Below are 27192 nucleotides of genomic sequence, written 5' to 3'. Positions count from 1 at the left end.
CAAACAGCAATGTCTGTTACAAGCTAGTGGACCCTTGATTCAGAGTTGCGTCTGTGGTTGCTATGTGAATCTGCTTTTGTCTCTTTCTCTGTTTGATTAGTTCTTCAGAAATCTTTTGAAACCATTATCTTCTAAGCTGGCTTTAAAATATTTTTGTCATCTTATTCTTAGGTATACGTGCATACATTGATTTAGAAATGAAACATTGTGTTCCAAAAATATGGAATAACATCTTCCATGAAGCATGTTTCTTTATGAAGGATTTTGATGCTTCGAATAGATTATTTTACTTGAACCCCAGATTTTAATTATACTGACTTTCAGGCTGAAGTTCCTTCTGTATTATATTTGCGGCATTAAGTTTTGCCAACTTCAAAGACAAAAGCAGGGGAACCCTGCTTCAACTCAGATAAAGCTGTCCTTCACATGGATAAAAAGTTGCTTTACAGCTTCTGTGTTTATCAGATGAGACTGTTAAGTTCAGGTTCAGCAGAACTGAAGATACTTGCTTATTTTCTCAAAAAAACTTTTTATATCTCCATTTAATAGCCAGGATGAAATGCCTGTAAGAGATTACAGACTAATGGAACAAGAGATAGGAGCTATGATTGTGCCAGTCTCATGTTCTTGGAGCGCTTTAATCTTTCCGAAGCTTGACTTCTAATTTGAGAGTGCTTAAGCAGCTTTAATTCTTAATATTAAAAAAAAAAATATTAAATTCTTAATGCCTGTTTCTTCTTATTAAGAGCAGTAAATGCATATGGCTTAGCAATTCCCAGGCCTATTTGAAAATTAATGGGGTGAGAAGAATAAGTACTTTGAAAGTAAAGAATTTAGGGTGTTGTCAGAGAAACTTTTAGGAGGCAAGTAGACCTCAGACTTCAGCTTAATTACTCTTTTTCCTATTTCCAGCCTACTGATTAAGCAGTCTTCCCTGATAAACAACTTCTAGATGACTAGTCTAAAGGAAGATTCATGCTTGAAGTTAGGATATGCTAAAATAAGTCTTTTTTCTTTGCAGGAAAACAGACAAAGCAACTTAAGTAGTAAACTCAGTATCTTAGCACATATGTACATGTGTGTGAAAATGTGTGTGTATCTTTCTGATAATTCTTACCTTTTCTAAGTAATGACAGTTTATCTCTGTATATGAACACAGTTCTCAATATTAGTGCTGTAGTCAGTATACAATTTCTTACGTTACCTCTAAAACCATGAGTACGTTGACTAAACTGTTGGAGCGCTACACAAATGTGCAACTGGACTTTTAACTACCCTCTGGCACTGTGCTTAAAGTAGAGCTTTTGCCTTTTTTTAAGAAAGAGTAAGGGGTGTTTTTTTAGAAATCATATACCATGTTTGCCTTGTAAAAGAGTAAATAGATCACAGGAGAAGGATAATTGAAGGGAAGAAACAAGTGTCTTTTGTATGTGATATGCTATTTCGACTTAAGCTTTTCCCAGTTGTTATCCTGGGTATTTTTTGTTAACTGATCTGTTTGTACCCTGCAATAAAGTAGTAAGTATTTCTAGTGTGGAAGTTCAGGTTTTTAGAATAGTCCTTATACTCCCTTCATTATTTAAAACAAACAAAAAATTGCAGATGAGGAATTGATCCAGATATTGTAAGCAGATGTCCTGAGATGTGACTGTCTGCAACTTCATTTAGCTGGATTCAAAATCTCAGTTGGATACTACTTGCTCTTCACAATTTGTTGGATGTTTGTAAATAATTACTAAGAGACTGTCAGTGCCATAAACTTTTCCCAAAAGAAGCTAACCTTACTCAAAGGATTAGGTTTAAATTGGGCCCTTTCCCTTCCTTCACCTGTTGTTTCCCAGCCAGAAACCAATGCCTGCAGTGACATAATAAAGCCTAAACAGGGAATTGAAGCCAGCAGTCAGGACAAATGTTAAGCCTCCTGTCTTAAAATGTCAGCCTGCATCTCATGCATCTCCTTTTACTTGGCTGGGCTGAGGCAAAGAGAGTACTCAGTGAGGTAGTAGAAAACAGCTGGAACACTGTTGCGGAGAGGAGTAGGAAAGGTGTTAGTTTCAAAAGAAGTTGCAAGATTTGGGTGCCCAGGGGCCATGACCGTCTCAAGAGCTCTCTGAACTCAAGTCCAATGCCAAACTACAAGTATGTCTAGCAGGATGGTGGTATGATAAGGAGGTGTGAGCAGGACTGGGGAGAATGATTGACAGCTTGGTGTTAGCTGTGTTCAGCTTGTGCTGCATGAAAGTTCATTGGAAAATTCCTGTGAGAAAATCTCTGACATGAAATATAGTTGTTACCAGATACAGAATATAAAGTCAAATTTTTAAATGTAGTTAGGAAAGATGATCTTATAAGCGCATGCACTTATTTCACTTTGCAATTTCAAGGAAAGAAATTAGTCTCATAAAACAGTTGTTAAAATAATTTATTCAGTAATTCTATTTTCTGCAAGTCTGTCAAGGAGCTTTAGGCTGCAGCTTTGTGTCACTGAACATACACCATTTAGGCAGATCTGGACATACTAGGTTAAAGCAAAACAAAGATGGTTCTCAAATTCACAGCTGAATCTGTTTCTCCTTATTTTCAGCCCAGTTAAAGGAGGGGGGAAAAAAAAAATCCTTGTCCTGGTTATTAAAAACTATTGACATGACAAATAGGATCTACCTGTGCAGCACTTCCTGTGGCTTTTATGTTTTTGGCTAAGGAGAAACTGCTTTCACATTAGTATAGGTGAGTTTTCACTGGTTTGTTTTCTGCTGTAGACTTCATGCTTTCCTCTTAAACTTTTATTGTTTCCTGAGGCATTCATCCCATCTGCTGAATTAGGCAAGAATTTTATAAATAAAAGTAGTAAGTGGTTGTGTAACTAGACTCCATCATAATGTAAATGTTTCTCCAGAAGACTTAATTCAGGTCATCTCAGCCAGCTTCACTGGCATAGTCTGCATTTTTATAATGCCTGACTTTGCTACCTGAGTATTTATTATTCCCTGTAATCCTCTGACCCTGCTTCAAGGATTGAACTCTTTTTGCAGCGGACTTGCTTCCCTTCCCTCGGTGCTGCTCCACAAACATTCTCCTGAGGGAGAAGCTGTCGGCAGGAGGGTGTAGTGATGTCTGCCAGTTTTAGTCACCAGGCAAATTAAGCTGTCTCAGCCAAATGTGTAATTAGGTAATCACTACCTACATTACTACCTTTCTTGGATATTGCAAGTTTGTGTCTGCTGTGAAGCCCCTAGACATGGACTGCTAGATTTGTTTGGCAAGTCAGAAGTTTGTGAGAAGATTTTGACTACTTTGTTCCTCCTCCTCCCCTTTGATGCAATTCATTTCCTTGGACTCCTTGGGGAAATTCAGCTACTCAGCTGCAAAGTGACTTTAGACAGCACCTGGGAGTTGGCTGTGTCCTCTGTCATACTGTTATTTTTATGGAAACGGGTCTCCCTTGAGTATTATCTATTATGTTTAAACAAATAATACATTATCCATAAAATCAAGCATTTTTCTGATTGTAAAGCATCACAACCTCTATTATTCTGAACTTGGGAGGAAATTACATGCTAAGACTAGCAATTTGTAAATTCTTTTGTTTTGAATATTATCATATACAATGGAAAAGGCAGTTTGGTGGACTAATATATTCCGTGAATTAAAATTATTGGCTTTCTTTTTAATTTTGAGTGCTTTTTGATAACCAGCTTTACAGCAGAGGTATTTCTAACTGCAGAAGGACTGCCAAAGTAGTCTTTTTTTTCAGGGATATAACTCAGGAAAAGATGTGTATGACTCTCTATTCTTTCTAGTATGTTCTCTAAACTTTGAATAGTCCTCAGTTTAAATGACAAACTATTATGTTTAGAAGCCAAAACAAAAGCTAGAGCTAACAATAGTCATTTGGGTTAATACGAATTAGTAATGCCTCCATTTCCTTCAGTGTGTTACTCCTGTTCTCTTGAATCTGTTTCATGGATTATAAGCACATAGTGTCTTGAATTGGTGTGGTCACTGCAGTCTAAAAGAAGGTGACAGAAATGCAATATTTTTTCAAAGCAGAAAATTTGCTACTGTGATGCTCTTAGAAAAGACCTATATTTTGACTGCACTGTATAGACTCATTCTGTTTGTTCTGTTTATCTGCTCTTTTTATTTTTCACTTTCTGTAGTCCATCTCTATGCCTGTGCTCGTTCTGAACAACTGCAGAGCGCACAAGCAAATCTTTATGATGAAATGGTTGGCCTTTTCAGTAATATAGGCCTTCTTCCTCAAGGATAAGATATCTAAACAGTCTGAAGATCTTTCACAAGATGCTCCCTGTAACCAATCCTAGTTATTCTGTTTGTTCCTGTCTCCTGACAAGCCAGAATAACTCACTAGAAACAGCTGTGGACTTAGTTATAAACAACTTTTGCCTCTATTTGACCTCCTGCTGAACAGGGCACAGTGGTTGCACAAGACAAGCCAGTTCTGTTTTAAGATGACTAAGCTCTATCTTTGATGTACATATGTATCTTTGACGTCATAACTCTTGCAGTAAGTTGAGTTCCATAATGTTTTGGGGTTTTTTGCATATGTAACCAATCTGTTAACTCTGTATCTGCTGAATTAAAGTATAATGAAAACAAGCTGCTTTAAAAATCTACCTGTGATGGCAAAGACACCAACAGGAAAAAAAAAGTTCTTGCTGCAGAAGGCTATAAATAAGCATAACTTACTAGCTCCTTAACTTTACTGTGCATGCTAATGTATTTTTAATTACATAGTGTATGAAAGTTTTTTTTAAAAAAAAAAAGTACTTTCAACATTTAATTGAAGTGATATGAGGACCTTTTAGTGTAAGTATGGTTCTGGAAGTTCCACCAGGGTAGCTTAGACCATAAAGAAAAAGGTCTCATGTTTGCATATGTAATAATAGCAAAGGTGACTAGCAGTCATTCAGCTTTCAGATATTCACATTGGTTTTGCAAACGCAGTGTTCTCAGGGAGAAAAGCCTAGGGCATACTGCAGATCTTCTTGCCTATCACTTATAAAGAATCAGAGTTTTACCGTAATGAATGAGCTGAAGGTTTCCCTTATGCTTTTTGTTTTTTTTTTGAGTGAGCCAAGCTAATTCTTTTGGGTGAAAGTATAATTGTAATGGCATTTAAAAGTTTCAGCAGTGTAAAACCTCTGAAGGAAGGTGGAGACATGCCTTCAAACACTTCACAATGTCTTATGGTGACCATATTTTACTTTTTCTGCTGCAATTCAGAGATTTGTATGTGTTGGTAATTAATGAAAATACGGGATTTTTGCATTCTCGTGTTATTCACAAAAATAAGGAAAGTTTGTTGGTGGTTTTTTTTCCTTAACTTAGATACGCATGGGCTTTTAAGAATGTGAAATGAAGAAAAGCTAGCACTTAGAGATAATTCTGAGATAATTCACAGTGAAGGCTCTTTTATGAAAAGCAGTTTAAGTATTATCAAGACTAGTTGCTTGAGTACTACCAGGTGTGTGGCATTGTCATTATCTGTTGTGTCCCCCAATTCTCCCATCCCACAAAACAAAGGAACAGATTTTCTGGGTTATAATACAGGGCTATTTCTTACATTTCTGGTGTCCTGATTTATGCCTAGTCTTTGGGCTGGGGTAATGCCTGGCGTTTAGATAGCTCTGTATCTTGCAGAGGCATCCCTGCATGTTCTGTGTCAAGTCTCCAATGGCTACCCCTTCTTTCCTCCTCCAAGCACAAGGCCTTTCAGAGAGTGCTTTCTAGCTCATTTACTTAATTGCTGATGCTGAGAAACTTTCTGTGAGTTTTATGACCCCCTCACCACAGTGAATAATTCATTAAAATTCATTAAGAAATTACAAACTAAAATAGTTTGCACAGATGATCAACCAATTGTATTTTTTAACAACTTCAACAGAAAATAGGGAAGACAGGCATTTGGTAGTGCACTGGAGCTTCTCTGTGTGGCTAGTTTAACTCAGACTAGTTCAGAGTTACAAGGAAAAGATCTGTTTCTGTCTAACTGGGTTGTTAGGCTTCGAGGTTGTCAACTAAGTAGAGGTTTCAAAGAACACCATGTCTGTAATTGTCACCTCTAATATTATTTTTTTTCTTTTAAAGTCTAGGGATTCCATCAAGTTGGATGACCTGAAGGCAGAGGTATCACCCCGCATTTCAGCAGAAGATCTGATTGATTTGTGTGAGTTGACAGGACCTAGTCATTCCAAAACACCTGTGAAGAAAACAAAGTCTAGCAAGCCAAAGCTGCTGGTGGTAGACATTCGTAACAGTGAAGAGTATCCTTCAAATCTGAGTGCCAGCCTTGCCAAGCCATGCTTGTGTCCATTACTTCCTCATGGTGTGCAGCCAGTAAGATATTAGAATGGTAACTAGTGGAAAGGGATGTGGTAGAGGCACAGTGGAAGGATTTTTGTCGTGGAGAGGTCTGGTTTGCAGAGAGGAGGACAGACAGATGTATTTTTACCTTCCCATTTTAAGCTGTGGGTCTAGTGAAACCACTTTGTACCAGTAGCGTAAGTGCTTTAATACTACCTCTTTTTGTGACAGGTGTTGTCAGCAGACCTTCCCCATTTAATATGACCAGTATTTTGAAATGGTGTGAGGCTTTCCAAATAAGTGGAAGGGACATAGAGAAGACTTGATAGCTCGTGTGTTTTGCCAATCCCTCAGTGGAAAATGAATGCTCATTGAGTACCTTTTTGCTACTGACAGGTAATGCAGCCATATAGCTGCCCTAACTTACATTCTTTAGTTAGCTTACAATCAGAGAAGTCTTAAACGTGTCTTGAAGCTGTATTTTTATCAAGGTTGTTTCACTGTCTATACCTTACCCATTTGTTCTTTATCAAATACGTAGTTCTTTGCCTGTGGAGTATTATTGGTTTTTTTACTGTTTTTCTGAACAGTGTGGTTATGGGGCTGGATTTGTTAGGTTTTAGAAGGGGGAGTCCATACAAGTGTGCTTTGCCAGAAACACACATCTTCATTAACATCCATCTAAAAGCGAGAATAATTACAAGAGTTTTATTAGAGGTAACTCTTAACGTTATGCCAAGTATTTTGGAAAATACTTGCTGTTGGTTTGTATCATTTTTTCTGAAGTATTGCTCCTTTCATAATAATAAAGGTGATGTAGGTAGTTGTTTCTATTGTAGATGTACTCTTAGCACCTTACTGTGTCACAAGTTATAATTCTTAATGGGAAAACAGTACTCAATAGAAAAATAACAAAAGACTCATGAGGTTTAGTCCACCTCTTTGAGAAAGGAAGATCATTTCTTTTGCCTATCTCTGGCTTGTTCTTAAAGAACTCCAATGACAAAGATTCAACAGGCTCCCAACATCTTTATCATTAGAAAAGATCCTCCACTGTCTTAACAAATGTTGCTAACATAGTGCATTTGTATTAGAAATGTGTGAATTATAGGCAGTGAAGTGAATGGTGAAATGGCAGATGCCAGTATTTGGGCTAAAATACGTAGTAAAAAAATAAATAATGTTTCGACCTCATTTTTTTCCACCTAGTTTGTTAAAATACCACTGTAAAGATATTTGTATATGCAGAAAAATACTGCTACTAACATTTTTCTCTATTAAATATTTAGCAATATTTATGACAAAGTGTGGTGAAATAGAAAAATTAATATTATTGTTACTATGTAGAGGTAAATTTATTATTTACATAGTAAACAGAGTAGTATAATTGGACTGTTCTAAATTAATACTGTTATTTTCAAGGAATTATAATTTTATTGTATGCCAGACTTGAGCCTGTGATGTGATCCACTGTGTAGATAAAACAGAATGGTCAAAGAAACACAAAAAAGTAATTTTTCTTTTACTTGCATGTATTAATTTCATGCATCAGTTAAGGATTCCAATTAAGTAGAGATTCATGTGTCTGAGATGTTTGACTCTTTATTTTCTGGACTCCAGCAGCTGCTTTACTCCTGGATCTAAATTGTTGAAAATGTGGTCATCGTTATTCAGAAGATGGTAAAAATGCAGCCTATTTTCTGGGAGATAAATTCTTCATCAAGAGATAATACTTCTTAGACTTCAGATTAAAAGTGATGTCCCTGGAATTAAAAACTATAAAACATTATTGTTACTGCTTAGAAGGCCTTGATACTACTGAGTTAAATGTTTCTGTGTCTACATGCATCCTTCTGTTGTTATTTAAGCTACTTCCTAGAAATCAAGAAGAATGCAGAAGGACAGCAGGTAATATAAAATGCTGAGACTACAATCATTGCACTGAAAGGCTATTATCTGTGTATAATAGTGGATTTATTTATATTGTAATCAGGATCAAAGGCAAGGTGTTTGCTTAAATGTTTCCATAGCTTTCCTTATAGCTTGATGATAGGTTCTACTCTACTGTTGTATAAATCCTGTTCTACTCTAGCAGAGTGGATTCAAAATTTCAGTTATTTTAAAATCATTTGACTGTTGTGAAGTTTTATGGCGCTGCCTTTCATATTACAAAACTTTAATCAGGTTTTCCATTTGTAGCTCTTGAATGAGGAGGTATGCCAGAGAGAAAATTTCCATAGCTTGAACAGTGTACTGTGATGGCTGCTGCTGTTGTTTTGGTCTGGTTGGAGTTTGTGGGAGACTAAAATGTCCTGTCCTTTAAGTAAGAGTGGACTTAAATCCTAATACCTATCTGGTGTTAGTAGGTTGGAAATGTCTTTATTAAAAAGACTGGTAGGTAGTAAAATTACCCCTTGAGTGGGCTGGCTTGTATGTCAGTTGTAGAAGAAAGAAAACACGATGTATAGAAAACTATTAAGCTGTCAGCAGTTCTGAATGTACATGGGAAGCCATAGGAATACTGTGTTCAGTGTGCTGTTCGTTCTTGCAGTAAGGAAAGTTTTTGTGTTTGTCACAAACTTTCAACAAACTGTGCAATGGGATCAGACAATCTGTATGTTACTGTGGCATGTTTTAAAATGTGACAGACCACTATGAGGCGTTTCAAAAATGTGATCGTTTTTGTCAGTAGTTTTTCCTCATCATTGATGCCTGTCATGCTAAACTTCACTCTCACTTTGTTTTCAGTGTGATTTGAAAAAAGCATGAGAGGATTTTCAACATGTATCAAACATGCTTCATATTTCATACTAGGATGCAGTTGAAAGCTAAGGTATTGTTTTGTAATGAAGCTCACGTTGCAAGGCTGAGAGCTGCTAGCCCTTTTTCCCAATAGACAACTTTGTAACAGAAGACTAATAAAAAGGTAATATACTCAAAGCAGTGTCTCTGGCCAACAATTCATCTAAGGCTCATTTCATTAAGCATGTTAGCAGAAACATGGCAGCCTTCCATACCTGTTAGCAAAGTTATTTGGCTTTATATATATACACACATATATATAGCTAAGCTGCATACTTACAGTCTCTCAGTCTGTAGCACAAAACTTTGGCTTTTTCATTAATTGTCTTTAGTACTGGAATGCTTAAGATGGTCACTTAAGATTAGGGATAATGTGAATGACAGCAAATACATTTTGGATCTATCTGGTTTGGTACTATTGATATCAAATGTATGTCTTTGTTAAGAGATTAAGTCAACTTTCTCTGAGCATTTAAGCATTCTTAATGGCATGAGTGTGAGCAACTAAATCTGTCCAAAGTAATTTTCAGTCTTGTGATAGTTTCAGAACTTTTACCTTCGTTAGTAGCAATGAGTGATGTAGTTTCCCCTGGGGAAAAGGAGGTTGACACAAATTAGTGAAGGAGGGGTGTCATAATTTTCGCCTTCAAAATAGAAGCAAACTGACAACACAAATGAATGGTACATGATCATATTTTGTTCATTCAAATGTTTATATATAGCCACATTTTTCCCACAGTTAACAATGATGATCATAAAGCTGAAACTGTTACATAAATCATGAGAAATGAATGCTAGTATTAACCTAAGTCAATTAAATCTTACCTTTATTTAAGGCAGCTCCTATATTGAAAAAGAGCCTGGGATTTAATTATAAATTAAACTAGCTTTCTGCAAGTACAGTAATAAAGAGTGACTAATCTGGTTATTTTATATTGTGTCTATTTTTGCAGAACTTTGCTGTTTCCCATCTCTTCAATGCTATTCTTGTTTATTGTTGGGGGAGTGTTCCAGGCATGTGTGTACAGTCTATGAAAGTAATTCAGAAGTTTGTGTAGGTCATGGTGCATTTTCAAATTCATGAGAAGCTAGGTACTAGTGGTCCAACTTAATTTTATTGAAGAGACTCACATTCAATATTTGTTCATAAAATCTCCATGGAATGATCATCCTATGAAAGTGAAGCACAACTAACTATATATCAGAGTTGCTGGCACTCACCTGTTGCTTGCTTTTCAAGACCCAATATATGCTCACTGTTAGTGGGACTCCAGATAATATATATGATACTCATTGTTTGGGAATCTGAGCGCATGTACATTAGAATTTCAGTTTGGATCAAAGTGTAGGGGGCTTATGGGGCTTGGCAGAAGGTTTAAGGAAATTTCCCAATGATCCCTGTTTAATTTTGGTTCTCATTGTAAGTGCTTCATTCCTTTTACATAAAACTCTTCTGGAAGAGGTGCTCCAGCTGCTTATTGGTATTTGGCTCCTGTGTCAGAGTTGATTTGCAGTAAAATCCACAGAAATATGTATATCGTATGTATGTGGATACTGGTTCTTTAGCACTAAGCGTTTCATTTAGCAGGTCAGTTTCTGTAGTGGTGTGCTATGTCCTTTATGAAACAACTCTTCTGTCCTTTTTTTTTCTGTGTAGTGTCAGAAGTTATTTTCTCTATATGACTAAATTGTAAATGAGGCTTGTCAAAATATACTAGCACGAAAGACCAACACTGTTGTATCGTGACAGCCGGGGTGAAGAGCAGGTTCATCCTACAGCAGGTTCATCCTACAGGCTACCACAGATGTCTCTGCCTTTCAAATGTCCTTAACTGATCTTCCTAAGCTTTAACCGTGGCCACATTTCTGGCAGCATCAATGTTCCATTTGCGTCAGCATTTACTGCAGAAGGGGATCTTGTCCAGTGCCCAGCAACTGCCATGCTCCAGAGCTTTAGAGGAAGAGTTGTGGTGATTGTAGGAAATGCAGTGAAGAACACAGCTGCCGTAAGTATATTGCTATAACATATATGTTTATTCTTAGAAATACAGCAATGGCATGAATACAGACAGTAGTAAATAAACGCTAGTCTAGATAATTCAGATTAGTAACTTTGGGTATGATGACAGGTTTTAGGGTGATTTAGTTGTTGTTCTTTTCTGCTTCCAGACAAAGACATATTTCTCTTCAAGTAATCAGCATCTGAGACAGTTGAAGTTTTGAAATGAAATTATTTAACGTTACCTTTTTCAGGTTTAAAATCTTCTTTTTTGGCATGTCATAGAAGTGACATCAGCACTTCTAACGTGCATCAGTAATACCTGGTTTTCAAAACTGACTGGCATTTAATTTCTGTGGTGTTAAGTGCACACAAGGTAAGTGGAGTGGGGACAGATGTGTTATGAAGTCCAAAGGAAATAAGATATAATTCATATTCTAGGTAATAAAAAACAATCTATTAATTAGGGGTTTTTAGAATAACTTAGCTCATGCAGTTGTGCTCAGTGAAGTGCAGAAATATTCCTACTGTTAACTTCTGTTTGATTCTTCACTAGACAGAATATTCAGACTTGCCTGTTCCTTTTTATAACTAAATAATTGATGTCGTGGACCAGCAGTATAATTCTTTTGCTGTTCTTCTCTCAGGTGAAGGAAAGTAATTTTTGGGGGGTGGTTTTTGAGGGTTCTTTTGATTGGATTTTGTTGGGGTTTTTTTCAAGACCTACTCTTGAGTATGGTATACTGTTAGTTCACCACAGTTTCTTAAGCCTGTTTTACTCCAGGGGCATGAACTATAATCCTGATATGACAAGGAGGTCTATGAACCATTAAAAGGTCTTTGTTATGGACAGCAGAAGCATCAGCATGACATGTTGCAGTTTTTTATACATATAGGGAGTTGTAAGTAGTGTGAGAAATCCCTTTCATTAACTTGTGTTTCATCATTTAGAAAATCAACTTGTGATATGTATCGTGTCTTATGTAGTAGCAGAGGTGGCATAAAGGAGACTGTATAGCCATATCTCAGATAGTTTCAGTCAGTGAATATCTAGCTTTGTGCGTAAGATCCGGGTAAGTTCATGATAAGTATTTCAACATGAAATCAATCAACTTGAATAATCACAATAACTCACTAAATGCTGAATGTGTATATTCTCCCCCTCAAAGGAGTAAATGCAAAATGCATTAAATGCTAAGAGCCAAATGGAGGTGATTTAAATGGTGCTTTACACATTTGATGGTGGGTTATGCAGCTGCTTTTAACAATTACATTTTAAAACACCAAACATCCCAATTTATCCCAGTAAGAGCCTAACCATTCACTAACCTCCTGAGGAATAGGAACAGGAAAAAAAGTGCTTTGATATTCACTAATGAGTGTCTTTATGGGAGATATCCCACATACTACCAAGTCATTTTCTGGGAGCTGTTTTCCAGGAACAGGCAGAAATGTTTTATCTGAAACAAAGGAGCACTGTAAGTATTCTGTCTAAAACAGAACAAAGAAACAAGTGTCTGAAGGAAAGAAAGGGCAGAGGTTTACAGTGCAAATTCTGTGTTACACCATAGCTAAGAAGACACAATTTTCTCCTGTAATGTAGTGACACTTCTGCAAACTGAGATTATTTTTTTTAACATTTTGTTAAGTGAAAATTGAATGTTTGCTTTGCAGTGCAGCTAAAGAAAACTTGCAGTGTGCTTAGTAAGTGCAAGTACTTCAGTCATGTGAGAAGGTGCTGCCTTATCCTCTAAACGCAGACTTTATGCAACTGAGGCAATGTTGACCTGGTTTACCTGGAATTGTCAATATTATAGGTTTCCCTAAAAGAGAAACGGTGCTTTGTCTCTTTATTTGCTTTTAGAGTTCTTGGTAGTCTAACTAAAGAGTGTAGAGTTTTAAATAGTAGCAAAATACTGGATTGACCAGTCTGACCACAAATTAAACTGGAGCCTAAATGCTAGTAGGGACTCACCACCTCTGTCACACCTTAAAGTACATAAAAAACCAACCTAAATTTGACTGTGGTGATAAAATTCCTTTGTTTTGTGGATTATTTTTTTAAGGCCAATTCAGTTTTACTCTGTGTGGCTACATAGAACTGTCTGCCAGTATTAATTAACTAGTCCAAAACTATGTAGTTTAAGGCTTGAGAAGAACAAGAGCTGTTACTTTTTGAATTCTACTAGGTAATCCAATCATTTGAAAAGTTGCAAAAGTGAATGTGTGGAAACAAAAACAGTTTTGTCCAAAGAAATGTTATAAGTTGTTCAGCTTAAAATGTATTTTTTTCTAAACAGAGTTATCTATTTCCAACTGGAAAGGAATGACCCACAAACTGTAGCATCCACCATAAAGGAGATTTTTCAGAAGTGTTTACTAATATTTACTCTGTTAAAAATACAGAGATTAGTACTGTTAGATGTTCGGTTTAAATTTCTACAAGACTGAGAAAGTTGGGGTAAGTGTGAAAAACTGATTATTTATGGTGCTGTTTGTAATTAGAAGATTGGCTCTTTCAACTGCATTTTGTATTAGTAGCCTACTTGGCATCATTTAAATAAAAATTTTTTTTAAAAAAAGGCAAAGTTGAAGGTACTGAACAGACATGTAGAAAAAGCCTTTTTCCCCTTTTCACACTTTTTTTTTTTATCTTTTGTACTTGATTTGGTGCCAGATGATAAAACATTTAAATTGGCAAGAAAATGCTGTCTAGAACTCGATAGGTGAGAGGGAAAACTGAAAACTTTACCACAGCACTGTTGCAGCAGGAGGCAAAGGAAGCTAGCTGTGCAGCAGGCTTCAGCAGAGCTCTGGCTCTAGTCTTAGGATAGAATTAAAACAGGGTAATCCTTCTTGTTAAGCCATTTAATTTGCTCATGCTAAAAGTTAAATGAATAGATTGGCCGGTGTACAAGAGCCTTACTGAATGTGCCATTCACAGCATAAAGGTATTGTAAAGAGGCGCTTGCACTGGACATGGTGTGGTGGTGCTTGGCTCACACTTCTCTGCAGAATACTGCTTCCTTTAGACTGGTTCCGACTTTGCGCCAGCCTTTCTTCTCCTGGGGGATTCTGGGCACTTGTTTACAGAGCAGATACTTGTTTGTCTTTGAAACAGCAAGAAACCTCTACATAAAAGTCATTATGCTGGAGCTAATCAATCAGATTCTGTTTTGATTTTTAACTTTTAAATATGTTAAGTGCAGCATCTTTTAAATGAATTAATTTCCCCTTTCCCACATCCGTTGATAAATATATACCTTGCAAATTTCAGTATGGGCAAGGGATCATTACAGTTGGGAGTACAATAGTTAAATATGCAACGAGTGCCTAACTGTAGCTTCTTTTTTTTTCTTCCTTTTTTTTTTTTTTTTTTTGCATTGCAAATAGTATGTCTCCTGATTTTTGTCCCTTTCAAAGTCTGAGATACAGCAAGTGCAAAGGTGGATCATAGTTACGCATATGTAGGGTGAGGACTGGTTTCGGTCTGTTTTTTGGAAGGGTGACATTACTTCATCTCCTCTCCTTCCCTCAGCTTTGACGTGCTAAGACATTACCTGTTTCTGTTTCCAATTTTTTTGTCTGTATTACTGCAATGTTGACTGAAATTAGAACAGGAGAAATACCTTACCTGATATTAACATGCTCCAGTACCTCAATTTTGACAGTGACACACTTCCACTTGTGTGATGTGGTTGTTTAATACATATGTGTTTCCCCAGTGGTTTAATACATGTGTTTTATTGTCAGTTAAATGCTTTAACAGATTAAAGTATACAGGACACTTTAATCTGTTTAATAATTAGCAACTCATTTATTTCTTACCTTGGAAAAAGATAAGCTGTAAGTCAAAGCTTATAAAAACATCTGTCTTTATAGCAGGAAAGTAAATTCTAAATGGTAACTTCTAATTGTTACGCTGATTATTTTTTTCCTGGATAAGTTATGCTGCTATAAATACATTGTCTAGGCAATTTCTACAAGTTACTGAAGCAAAGTAATAATTCTTATTGCATCACAGTAGCTAATAGATAAAATATATGAGTTATCTCCAAAGCAAAAACAAGCAGTCCCGATTTCTCTCTGAGATCTTTCTGACCCTTTTCAAGGCAAGAGGGAGAGCGTCAAGTTCAAGATTCTTTTTGTATAACATATTCTTAGCCTGGGAAAAAACAAAAGCTATATGAAATTAACATTTTCTCTCTCTCAGCCCACCGTCAAAAATGCTTTTCTTATATGAAGACTGAGACACATAGGTTAAAGTGTCCAGTTACCACTGAATTTGTGATTCTGTTGTCGTCCTCCTCAGGCCTTTTAAAAGGGCCTTGCCAGAGAAGCAAGCCCCTGCATCCTGAAGCTGGTTTCTTTCTATAAACCTGTCTTAAAAACATGGATACCCATGAAATTTCATAGGGTGATCTTAAGATTAGGTGTTGCGTAGAATTATAAAGGGCAGCTGCATTCATGCTTCTAAAGACAGATAATGTTTAGTTAGAAGGGCCTAATGAAACCTCTGGAGTGAAATTAAATAGAAGTTAGGCAATAAACTTCTTGAGATGTTTCCACTCATAAATCTTTTTAGATTCTGTATTTCTGTGTAAATATTCTCTGCAGAAAAGTGATTGAACAAGTAGAATGAAAACTGAGGATGCTTTCTCTTTGTAAGGATGGAGGAGCTCCTTATGATTCCCAGAATGGGCGTTTTTTGTGTTTGTTTTGTTAAGGCATCACCCTCCCTTCCGCATTCAGACTCAGAGCCTGCTGGAATCATCAGCCACTTCTTCATTGCCCTTAAAAAGGAAGAGATCAACCTTGTATTTTGAAGCGATTGAAAGGCTTAGTCAGTCAGCAACAATCCTACTGATTGTAACTCTACCCAAGACATGGTCAACTCTTCATTATTCTGTAAAGTCTATATTACTTTATTTATTATTGTAACATGTATGTATGTTTTCCTTCATCAACAGAAAGTAGCTCAGCTGCTGTTGCCAGTACATCGCTCTTCACATGGCATGAGAAAGACACTTGGGCTGCCAGCCAGGAGTTGTGTTACGCTGTTGTAATTCTGCACCTGTCAGTGGCTTTGGTTAGTTTACACTGAATTCCTCAGGTACAGCAGAGATGACCTAAATATTTACCCCTTTCCAGTTGATGACCTAAATATTTCCCCTTTCCAGCTAGGTATGAAAGAGGAAAGGGGGGAAACAAAAGATGGAGGCTCAAGAGCAGAATTTGAGTGTTCCTTTTCCTCATCTGAAGTAGGTGCAAAGGAAAGCAAGCTATTTCTACATCTCCAAATAGGTTACCTTTTCTAATTTTTGCTGAAACCTGATAGTTACAGTCATTGGAAATTTTAGTTGGTGGTTTGATGTAGACGTTGTTTGGCCCATCTGTGTGCCTTACTACACAGAGGTTTGGATGTTTCTGAGATGAGGAATTGCGGAGCCCTCAGCTTCACCTATCAAAATATGCTTGACTTCTGAGAGATCCTGCAAGTAGGATCTCTGCTCTTTTTGATCACCTGGGAGATCTGTAAGGACAGGGAAGATGGGAAACGGTGAACCTGAATCCTGGAGTGGTGCTGTCAGGCTCTAGAGTTTCCTTCAGGCATGTCAGCCTTGGCTGTGGTTATACTGGCTTTGTGGGCTGCACCTCGGAAAGAGTACCCTTGTCCTTGCCTGAGCTTGTATGGATTAGGTTGGTTGCATATCACTCAGGGCTGCTGCATTATAACATAGAATTATCACTTTCTGGGGCTGTTTTTCAGCTCTTTTACATTTTATATTACTTTTATATTTCCTGGTGTGTGTGTGTGTGTATATATATATATCAGAGAATCTGATAGTGGTGAGAACTGAAATAGAGATGGTAATGAACTAATAAACGTGTGTTAAAAGTGCAGGAGACTTGTGTAAAGATACTGCCAGCTAGAATGATGTTGGTGAATTTGGCAGTTCCAGTATCAATACTGCTTGTCTTTTAGCAATGTTGTTTTGCTTTTTTCTAAACTATATCTGAATCAGCTTCTGAAGAGGACTGGCTGGCTGACTGCTTCAGGAGGGAATGTGTCCATTGTGTAGGAGGTCCAAAGGCTTTTGTCCTGGAGTTCAAGAAGAAACGTTACCAAACTGGCAGTTTGGGTAGTGTTAGTAAAAAGTACTGCAAATGACAATGAAAAGTTTTTCGCTGTCAGGTATTTCTTTGAACATTTTTCAACATCTAGGTCAATCTTTAGACTTGAAGAGTGGTAGAATCTTTCAGAAAGACTCATGCTTTCTTCTTTATATTCAAGCCAAATGTTACGCAGCTCTTTTTTTGTTTCTGTTCACTAACAGCTTTTTTATTTTCTGTTGAATAAAAAATAGAATAGGGTTGCTTTCTGCATTTTAATTTTATAATCCATCCAACTGTATTGGGTGCATGGAATGTGTATTTTGGTCAGTACAAATTAGCTGTGTTAGAACAGCTATATCTCTGCAATTGAGTTTTCATTTTCAAATGCTCGCTCTTAGCTGGGTGTTTTTTTAATATATACTTTCTAAGTGCAAAACTAAAAGTGCAGGTGTTTAAAACTTTATTTTAAAGTTTATTACTTGGAGGAATTTGAGTGTTTACTCTTACTTTAATTCTCAGTAAAATTTATTCTGAAACCAGCTATTAAATACCTGATTGTGTAGGCTTATTTTGCAATCTTTGCATGTAAGTCCTTTAAGTTACTGCTGTATTTTTGTACTGATTGAAAGTGCTCCTTTTTGGCCAAGTCTGTGTGTAAGGATTTTTCTCCTTGATCTTGTTAGTACAATAAGTTCTATGCTTTTTTTTTTTAATATTTTTTTTCATACTATGTGTTTGCACAAGGTTGTGCTTTTTGTGTTTTATACTTCCATTCAGTTGATGCTAATACTGTAAGCATTAACTAGGCACTGTTTTGCTACGGGGGCTTTAGGTGCCTATTTTTCCCTTAGTGTTAAAGTGTCATTTCATGTTTCTAGAACCCTTTAATGTAAGAAGCAGCTGACTAAAAATAATCTTGTGTGCTGGGTCTTTGTGGCATATGGAAAGTGTTGTTTAAATAGCTCTAGACTGATCAGCCTGGCTATGGTGTGCTTTCAGAGTGGTGAACTCTTGACTGAAATCATACTGCAAAACAGACTGCAGCTCCTGAAAGGTTTGTGTAGCGTGTGTTTACATATGAAAAACTAATAATAATTTTGTGGCAATGGATGTATACTACAAAATTTGGTTGATATTTCTCCTCCAGCTTCTAAAGTATCTCCTTTTTTTCTGGCTGTTCCAGAGTATGATATGAACATTTACACCTTGGTAACATTTGTCACAGCAGTCTTTTGGTATTCTGGTACAGTATGTTATTCCTCCTTCCCTTCCAACTTGCCCTTTAATTACAACCTGTCACAAGAATGTCTGTGAAAGTGAATAATGTGTACATAGCAACCTGATGGCTAGCCCAAAGGCTGCTGGGAGCAATGCTGCTCAAGCTATTGTGTTACTAGACTCTTTGCTGTACACAGTCTAAAAATGTGGCGTCCCTGGTGTAATTCATTCAGCACTCTTGAAAGCTGTGATTTTACTGCTTGGAACAGCGTAGTAGAAACATTTTGATAAATGCTGTGATGTGCAGATTATTAAGGTTCTTGATGGTACTTAAAGGAGCAGCCCTGTTTTGCTGTCTGTATTGAGAGCCAATACAGGGTAAAATGTGTAATATTTGCCTAGATTTTGTGATGTATTTGTTGTGATCTTGTCTGTCTTTGAGAGCCTGACTTGTATCGGCATGAGTCTTAGCTGACTGCTTTCAAATGCAAATTACAGTTTTCTGGCTCAGTTATCCTCACCAGGAAGGGTGTTTTGTCTGGAATCGATTGATGCATTACTTAATAGAAGAACGGTATTTCCGAAGTGTTCACCAAAGCTGTCACATAGTCATTAAACAAGTTGCTCATGTATTGATACTTTCATAGGTAATATTTGCTGTGAAAGTAGCAAGAGGAAATGCAATTTAAATGCTAGGTGTGGCCAGTAAAAACACAGTAACTGAACTTGGGAAGTGCATTTTGAGGAAAGGCCACTTGCAGCAGAAAGGAAGAAACTTAGTCTTGTAGCATCCCTTTAATCCTCTACCTCAGATGAGTGTAACTGTTTCCTGCAGGTAATGTTGTCTAAATGAAAACAGAAGCATTACAGGAGGATTGTGATCCATTGGTGGTGTGGGAAAACAGATATATCTCAGAAGTAATATCAACACAAACATTTGATAAATTTGAAAAAGTATAATCACCTTATAAATGACAGAGGTTCATTTCTATTTAAAACCAACCTGTATAATGGAAATTTAATTGCGCCCTACTTTTATATGTTTCAATAAACCTCTTTAAAATGTAGGTGATTTACAGGTTACTAAGGATGACATAGCCCATTTGCTTATCTCCTTACCATGTTATTTTCTGTCTTAAGAGCACCTCAGTAAATTCAGGTATTTATTGGACTACACATTACGTATTCATGTGCCTGTTATTAAACTTCTAGTTGACGCTTTATGATAGCATTTATAAAGGAAATAGAGCCCATGTGTGAAATCCAAGGTGGCAGTTTCTGCTGTAGAAAGTCTGTGGCATTAATTCAGAAGAGCACCTTGGGCTCTTTTTGAAGCATGAAATTTTGCTCTTTTTGTATCATTGATTTATTGAACTTTTTAGGAAACATTATTTCTTTTTTGATCTGTCTTAATTTCTTGAATTTAAGTTACTGGTATTTGAACAGAAATGAAGGTTACACTGGGGAGGAAATATATGTAACTATTTCAAATATTCTTCTATCTCATGCCCCTCCATCAGTGCACATGCCAAAAATAACACTTTAATGTGTTTTTAAAATACTAGCTTCATACAGTGTATTTTGGCCGGGAAAGATACTAAGCCATGTCTGCAGAAACATGGTGAGCAAGTTCCCATTCTAGTTTGTGATGGATGGACGACTCTGGGAGTAGAAGGCACAGATATACTGAGGAACAGAACTAGAGAAAGTCAAAGCTTTAATTAGGAAGACTGCAAAGCTAGTAAGAGACTACTTCTAAATCTTTACCAAAAGTTATGTTTCTACGTTCAGTGACACAATGTGAGAAGACAGGAGGTGAAACTAGGAATGCCTTTAATCATACCAAATCCTATTACCCTATGAGTTAAGCCTTGACTTCTTTCTTCTTTACTGTGTGGAGACAGATGTATGTGCAAAGCTCTTGGAAGCTGATATTTGGAGTTTGATGGCAGCTCTCAGCTTATGGCAATATATATGCCTCTGTGTCCCTGACTTGCAGCTCTAATTCCCACAGTAGTGAGGTATCAATAGTTGTACACTCCCTGCTCACTGGATTTTCCCTGTCCAGGATGTTCAGATCTAATATTTGAACTGTGTTTGCAGTCTTTCTCACTGAAGCTATGTAGACAACTGCAGACAGTTCTAGGTCAACATAAAAAAAAAATTTCATCTTGTGCTTTCTTCCTGACATTTGCTAGCGGCCACAGATTCTGCAGTGCTTGCTTTGCAGGGACCCTGCAAGAAGCAAGAGATTCCTCACCATAAGTTTACAAAGGTACCTCATGTCATATGCAGTGAAGAAAATTTATTTCCAGCCATACCTTGGTTACTGAAGCCGTTCTATAATACAGTAGGATACAGGCCTTAATGCTCAAATCCTAAATACAAAGCATTTGTTTGCATATTTTCTTTTCAGATTACATGGAATGGTAGTTATATTATGGCTAGGACACCCAAAAACTTGGAGCAGAGTTTACAGTTTATTATCAGAAGTGTAAAATTATCAGTAGATGGAGAGTGGAACCTTTCTGCTGACACATGGGACATTGTACTCAGCAAGTAACATGCTGCTTCCTGCCCATCTGAATGCTTGTTGCTGTTTTTTATTTCTGCCAGCTACAAGCAGCATCGGTGTCCAAGACAGAGTGCTACCCTTTAGTCATAGGTGGAGAGCAACATATGAAGTAAAGCTGTCTGGTGGGAGTATTTCACTAGGAATATATACTATTTTTGTAGTTCATGGTATGCACAGCTGAGTGCTATTTTTGACAAGAGAAATATCTTTGTCTCTATTTTACTATACACCACGTCTTTATGGACTGTGATTATAGCAAGAGGAAATTGGACTCTCCTGGTGATGTCTCTGTGCATATTACACCACCTGTATCAGAGAGCCTCTCTCAAATCATGGCATCTACTTTTCTCATGAAAACTGGCATACATACATGGTCTAACTTTCCTATGAGCTGGTTTGGTTGGTTGTGGGGATTTTTTAGTTTGATCCCTTGAATCCTGCACTGACTGACCCAAGCTAATGGGGGAAGAGATGACTGAACTTTCTTTTGGTCTTCCTTAAAAAGCAAGTACCTGAAAGAAACGTAACAGCCAAAATGTCCAGAATGATCCACGTTGACCTCTTACCCTGCCTCAAGAAGTTTGCAGCGGTTACTGATAATGTACTAGTTGCTCACTCCCTGGTTACATCCATCCTGAAGCACAGAGAGAGGAATGCAGTAGCTGTGTTTGACACATGAGTGGACAGAAATAAATTCCTTGCATATATAAAATCCCTTCAGTGTGAAGCAGAAGTTCTGGCTATGGAAGGAGTTTAAAACTTTGCCGATATGAACTCTTGCATGTTAAAGAGATTATTTCAGTACTTGTACTTGATAAGGTAATCATGTAGTACATCTTGTTCTGCCTTAATATCTGTTATACTATCACAGGTAATTAGAGGGAATGTAAATGTAAAAAGAAATCCCATGTACTAAGTTTGGATGGGGTGTCTACTGCTGTTCTTGAGTTGGTAATTTAGTTGGTCATGCAAAGCTAGTTATCCGGACATCGTGCTTGCACAGGGTTCTGCAATAGTATCAGAAATAGTTTTAAAGAGTCAAAAAAGGAATTACAAATGTTTTACATAGCCCATTTGGAAGCACTCGGGGATTTTAGAAATGGTACAGATTTGTCAATCAAGTATAAAGCAACAATCTCAAAGACTGGTGACACAGCAGTCTTTCTCACAGCTATTGGAAATAAAGAAAAACTATTGTAGTTTCTCTCTGACTAATCCATTTTGATGGCTTGCTTTTGAATGTATCATGATCGGTATTTAAAAGGGAAGTTTCATATGTGATACACAAAATAGTGTTCCTTTGGGTTTGGATTTTGGTATTTGATACATAATTTTTGCTATTTTGATTTGGGTTTTGCTTTTATATACAAAATATAGTTTGTCAGTGTAGCAACTTTTCATTAAGTTGCTACATGGAAACTGGCAACTGCTGTGTTTGGTTTATGGAATGAATTAATTGAGGAGAGAGGCTTTCAAGGACTGTGGGTGGGTGTTTGCGGTGGGTTGTGTAGGGGTGTGTGTGCTTGCACTATGTAACCTGCCTGTGGGCAGACTGGGAGGGGGGAGTACACCTACTAGACCACAAATTCTTATCCGACATCTGTGAAAGTCATGTCAGACAAGTTTGACAGGTAAGCAAATGACTATAGCATCAAACTGTGATGCTTGTACACTTGGGAACCTACAGAAAACAGCTGGGAATTAATTAATGCAGAGAAAAATATCTGTTGTTTCGTGCTTTAAGAGGGGTTTCAGTGAGTGCTCTGAGATTAAATAATCCTGTTAGAATGAGGTAAAATCCTGCCTAAACAGAGATAAATGAAGTTCAGGGTTATCAGTGTGACACTTTCATGTCCATCAAATTCATTGCAGCTGTTTTGAGAGACAAGCCTGGGTTCCTGTGTTAGACTAGTTGGTTCAAAGAACAAACTTTGTCCTTTTTTTTCTTCTTTTGTTTAACATGCCTTACTTAACACAAAGTAATTTCGATTTAAGGGCTATAATATGCAGTGTGCTAACAATGTATCTGTTTCAGTTTGCAGCTCATCTAGTGAAATACAAGTACCCGAGGGTCTGCATCTTAGATGGAGGGATCAACAAGATCAAGCCAACTGGTCTCCTCACTGTTCCTTCTCCACAAATTTAAGTGACTGTAAACACTCAGGACAATCTGTTTGAATAGGAAAGTGTTACTGTACAACCGGGATATCCTGAACCCAAAGGGCATTATGGCATCGTCACTGTACAAGCTATCCTGATGATCAGTGTCTTATCCTGCAGATCTAGAGCACAGGAGCTTTGCATTTATTCTTTGATACAGAGCTTCAGTTGGAATGAACTGTGAAGCTTCAAGCTTTTTAAGAAACTTCTTTCAGCATTGTTGTAGTGCACAACTAGTTGAGCAAGTCTGAACACAAAAAGAGTAACTCAGCTGGCATTTGGTATCTTACAAATATTTCTGTAGAACAAAATAAACTGGCACTTGACAGCTCTAAGCTGCACTTAAATAGATTACTTTTCAAAAAGTAGTTTACTGTGAACATTGAAAGTAACAAGCTGAAACCGTACCCTGTGAAAAAGTGTGTTCTCTAATATTCCAAAGAATCATTGCTGTATCTTGTGACCGACCTTCCTTTTGAGAAAGCGTTTTTTCGTCTGGATTGGAAATAAAGATTGGAAGTCACTGTAAGAGCTGCTGTTGAGTCAATCCAAACTGTATCATATCACGCGGAAGTGGAGAAGGCCTACTCCTCTGTGGAGAACTTAACATTCTGTTTCTATGAACACAGCAAATGCAACGATTTCTGAAACAATTACATTTACCAGAAAGGTGGGCTTTTGACAATACCATGTCTTACGACTACAGATCACTTAATCTGCAAATAATAGTGCTTTTCCATTTTAGATGCCCATGCCTTAAAAAGAAACAATGCAATTTGAATTTTCATATGAAAACTTTCTAGAGTAATGTCACATGAAGGTGTCGGGGGGGGAGATTTTTCATGACCCCTACTGTTTGACCTGTCTATCGGTGGTCCAGGAAAGCAGAGACCCTTGTGCCTGACCAGTCTGTCAGCATCCCGTTATAGGGACCCTTCACTGAACAGTCCTGCTGGATCGGAGGGCAGTTGGACTGACTTGTTCCAGGAAAACATGCCAACAGCATAAAGGGGACCCCTCAGCAGATCTTTCCACTTTGCTTGAATATATTACCTGCTGCCAGCAACTGCTAGCACCCATGAAGGACTAACACTAACAATAACGGTCTTTATTAATTTAAGACTGACAAATTAAGGTTTGTGATTGCCAGTGGTAGGGGGCTGTCTGCAAAAAAAACCCAAAACTTGAAGTGATATATAACCAAACTATAATCACTAATAATAGGTAGCATGAGTTCTTTAGCATGTATAAGATAAAGTTCTTACCCAGCAGGTGACCCTGTAGGGGAGAAGACAGGTTCAGCCTGTCGACTGATCCCAGAAGTTAAGATGGAGTCTTCCCTAACTTCTTCCCTCACCTGTTCAGTTTTTATCCTTCATAGTACATTGCATATTCCTTTATCGTACACAGGATTGGTTACAAGTTTCTCACTTCTAATGCAAATTAGTACACATCCTCAGATAGCACAACTGAAGTTCTTTATTAACTATGCATGCTCCTCAAGTGGGGCTTTACCCTCTTTGGAGGGGGAGCGATTTGAGTTGGAGGTCATGATCTCTCACTACCACAATTATTTTTGTCCTGTTTTCAACTGATTTTCTGTTGATATCAGTGGATTGCAACACCTTATCAGCCTGTCTTCTCTTATAGCCAGAACTTTCCTCACTTGAAGGCTTCTTTCTACATAACTTAGGTAACAGTGTTCTTTTCACTATCTGTTCTTTGTTTCTCATCCTTCCCAAGGCTGACTCCCTTGATTAGAAGTGCCTTCATTCACAACAGCTTAGAGAGTGGGTCAGCATGACCTAACTTAGTGAACACTAAAACAGAATTGGGTAACTTGGGAGTTCAGACAACAGTTTGCCCCCTTTGGACTTATTTCAGTCCAGGAGTAGTCCATTTCCTTCACACTTAGATGGAGTGTGAGTGACTCTAGTCATACATATTGTTGTTACTGATCGGTATCACGTGCCCAGTGTAGTAGTACCTTGGAGGCCGGTAACTTTGGGATGAAGGTGTGCGTTGGTATTACAGTGAGATTATTATATCTGAGGAAAGTCATTTCACCACAAGGATTGGCTCAGCAGTGGACATCTCTTCATGGATTCTTCGTGACACCTGAAAGCGATAGCTTTATTTTACCCTAAAAAGCTTCTGTAATACTATGCTTCTCTTAGGTCCTAGTTTTCTCTGATTCCCCGTCCCAAAGTAGTTTTCCCACAAGTAATCACTCTTATATGAATTGGAGATGCAAAGTTCTCTTTGTTCTCAACTTTTCTAGCTAGTGGTGTCAAAGTCGTCTTTTTAATTCCTGTTTCTTAAAGATGAACTTTAAAACTGTCGACAGATCAAGGCAGCAAACCTGTTTCTAAACTGGATGCAAGGGCTGTAGGTGAGTGAAAGCAGGCTTCCACAAAAGGCATAAGGTGACTGTGCACTAGAAACATGGAAATTATTTTGCAATAAGAAGCTGAAAGTATTGAAAGCACCAACAGGAACAGGAACTGGCATCTCTCTGTTGCCAAGAAGCCAGAAATAAATTTGATTCAGGTAAGTACTACTTTTCAGGAGATGTGTTAAAAATCCCGACCCTAATTTCTTCCCCCTCAAAATCCTAGGTTAGCTTTGCTAGCATGTTGGGTCCATAATTCTGAAAATTATGTGGGGCAAAAAAAAGGCTAGGAAAATAAAAGAATCTGTCTTCAGGAATGCTACTTGGAAATAGTACCTTTAATTCAGGAAAACCAGTTGTGATAATATAAGACTGACAGTATGGCTCTGAAATTAAATGGAAATTTGGGAGATTTTATTTTAGAAGATAAACTTCTAGATTTCCTTTTCTACATTTTTAAACTTTAGAAAACACTGGCATGGTAAGAGGCTTTAATAACCACTGAAGTGCAGGGATTAAAGTGTGTTTTGTAAAATGAAAATGATACCAAAGATCTATTCACTTGCTTACAGTAACGTATTAGCTTGCATTGTGAATTTGACACTATGCTTTTTATTACAGCATCGTCTGGGACATGGCAGTTTACACGATACAAGCTCAGTGTTAGGCTAATGAGGATTTACTCTGAAAGATACAGTTATCGTATGCCTTAGTTGAGGACCTTATATCATGAGTAGTTTTTAGTTTGGCCAAAGGAACAATGCAGCATCTAACTTTATTTCATTTTTCTTCTGTTATAAGAGATCTCCAAAACTGACACAATTGTGAGAAGAGAAAGGGGATCAATGAGAAGGTTGTGAACAGTCTGTGTACATCACGGGCAAAATGATCAGTTGTTCTGTAGGAGGTTTTTAGTGATGGTGGTGGGTTATGGATTTTGTTGTTTTAGAAGGCTTTTTTTGAACTGAAACCATGGAAAATAAGACCTTGTGGACGATGCTGAAAGAGGAAGTCTTCATTCTTCCTTGTGTGATGACTGGAAGATTTTATCCTGAATCTTCAGATGCTGTCTCCACAGAGGTATTCTCTTGCCACAGCGGTGGTTTTGAGACCCTCTTAGAAAAGTATGATGGGGGAAAAGAATATGGAGGAAGAAAGACACCTTTTAGCTCCTTTTATCTTAGCTGTGATTTTTTTTTTTTAAACAAACAAACAAAAGGTGGAATTACAACGTGCTGAGACACACACACACACATATATATATATATGGGCTTTCTTTGGACTAAGGTCAGCATAATATACTGAAGCTTTCGAGAAGTTTTTGACTTTAAAAATCCAAGATGCCTGGCAGAGTGACCGAGTAAGGGATCAGAAATGAAACTGGACAAATCATCTGGTTCCCCTGTTAGCGGAGGGTTTTTACAACAGTGTTGAGGCCCATGATACCCAGCTGACTTATAACAGTGGCCTGGAAATGGAGAGGAGCAGTGAAGTTAAACAGGCTTCCTGAACCTACAAAATCATTCACAGTGATCAGTTTTGCCTGGCTGCGTAAAGAATGAGAAAGACCTTTTGATACCCAATGTCAGAGAGATGCACTAG

At 37.4% G+C, this 27192-nt stretch overlaps 1 protein-coding gene across 2 annotated transcripts in view; it reads left to right on the top strand.

Annotated features, from left to right (window-relative positions):
• TBCK (TBC1 domain containing kinase) overlaps window positions 1-23727 on the top strand; it is a 118024-nt gene extending 94297 nt beyond the window's left edge. For both annotated transcript variants that reach the window (XM_056327846.1, XM_056327849.1), the window contains exons 24-26: window positions 6112-6287; window positions 10976-11135; window positions 23074-23727. In XM_056327846.1, the coding sequence (XP_056183821.1) occupies window positions 6112-6287; window positions 10976-11135; window positions 23074-23184 (447 nt within the window). In that variant the 3' untranslated portion in view covers window positions 23185-23727. The remainder of the gene's footprint in view (window positions 1-6111; window positions 6288-10975; window positions 11136-23073) is intronic.
• Window positions 23728-27192: the final 3465 nt, after the last annotated feature.

This window comes from Falco biarmicus, chromosome 1 (assembly GCF_023638135.1).
Source record: "Falco biarmicus isolate bFalBia1 chromosome 1, bFalBia1.pri, whole genome shotgun sequence".
Taxonomy (NCBI): domain Eukaryota; kingdom Metazoa; phylum Chordata; class Aves; order Falconiformes; family Falconidae; genus Falco; species Falco biarmicus.
This window is presented reverse-complemented; position numbering and strand designations above follow the sequence as displayed.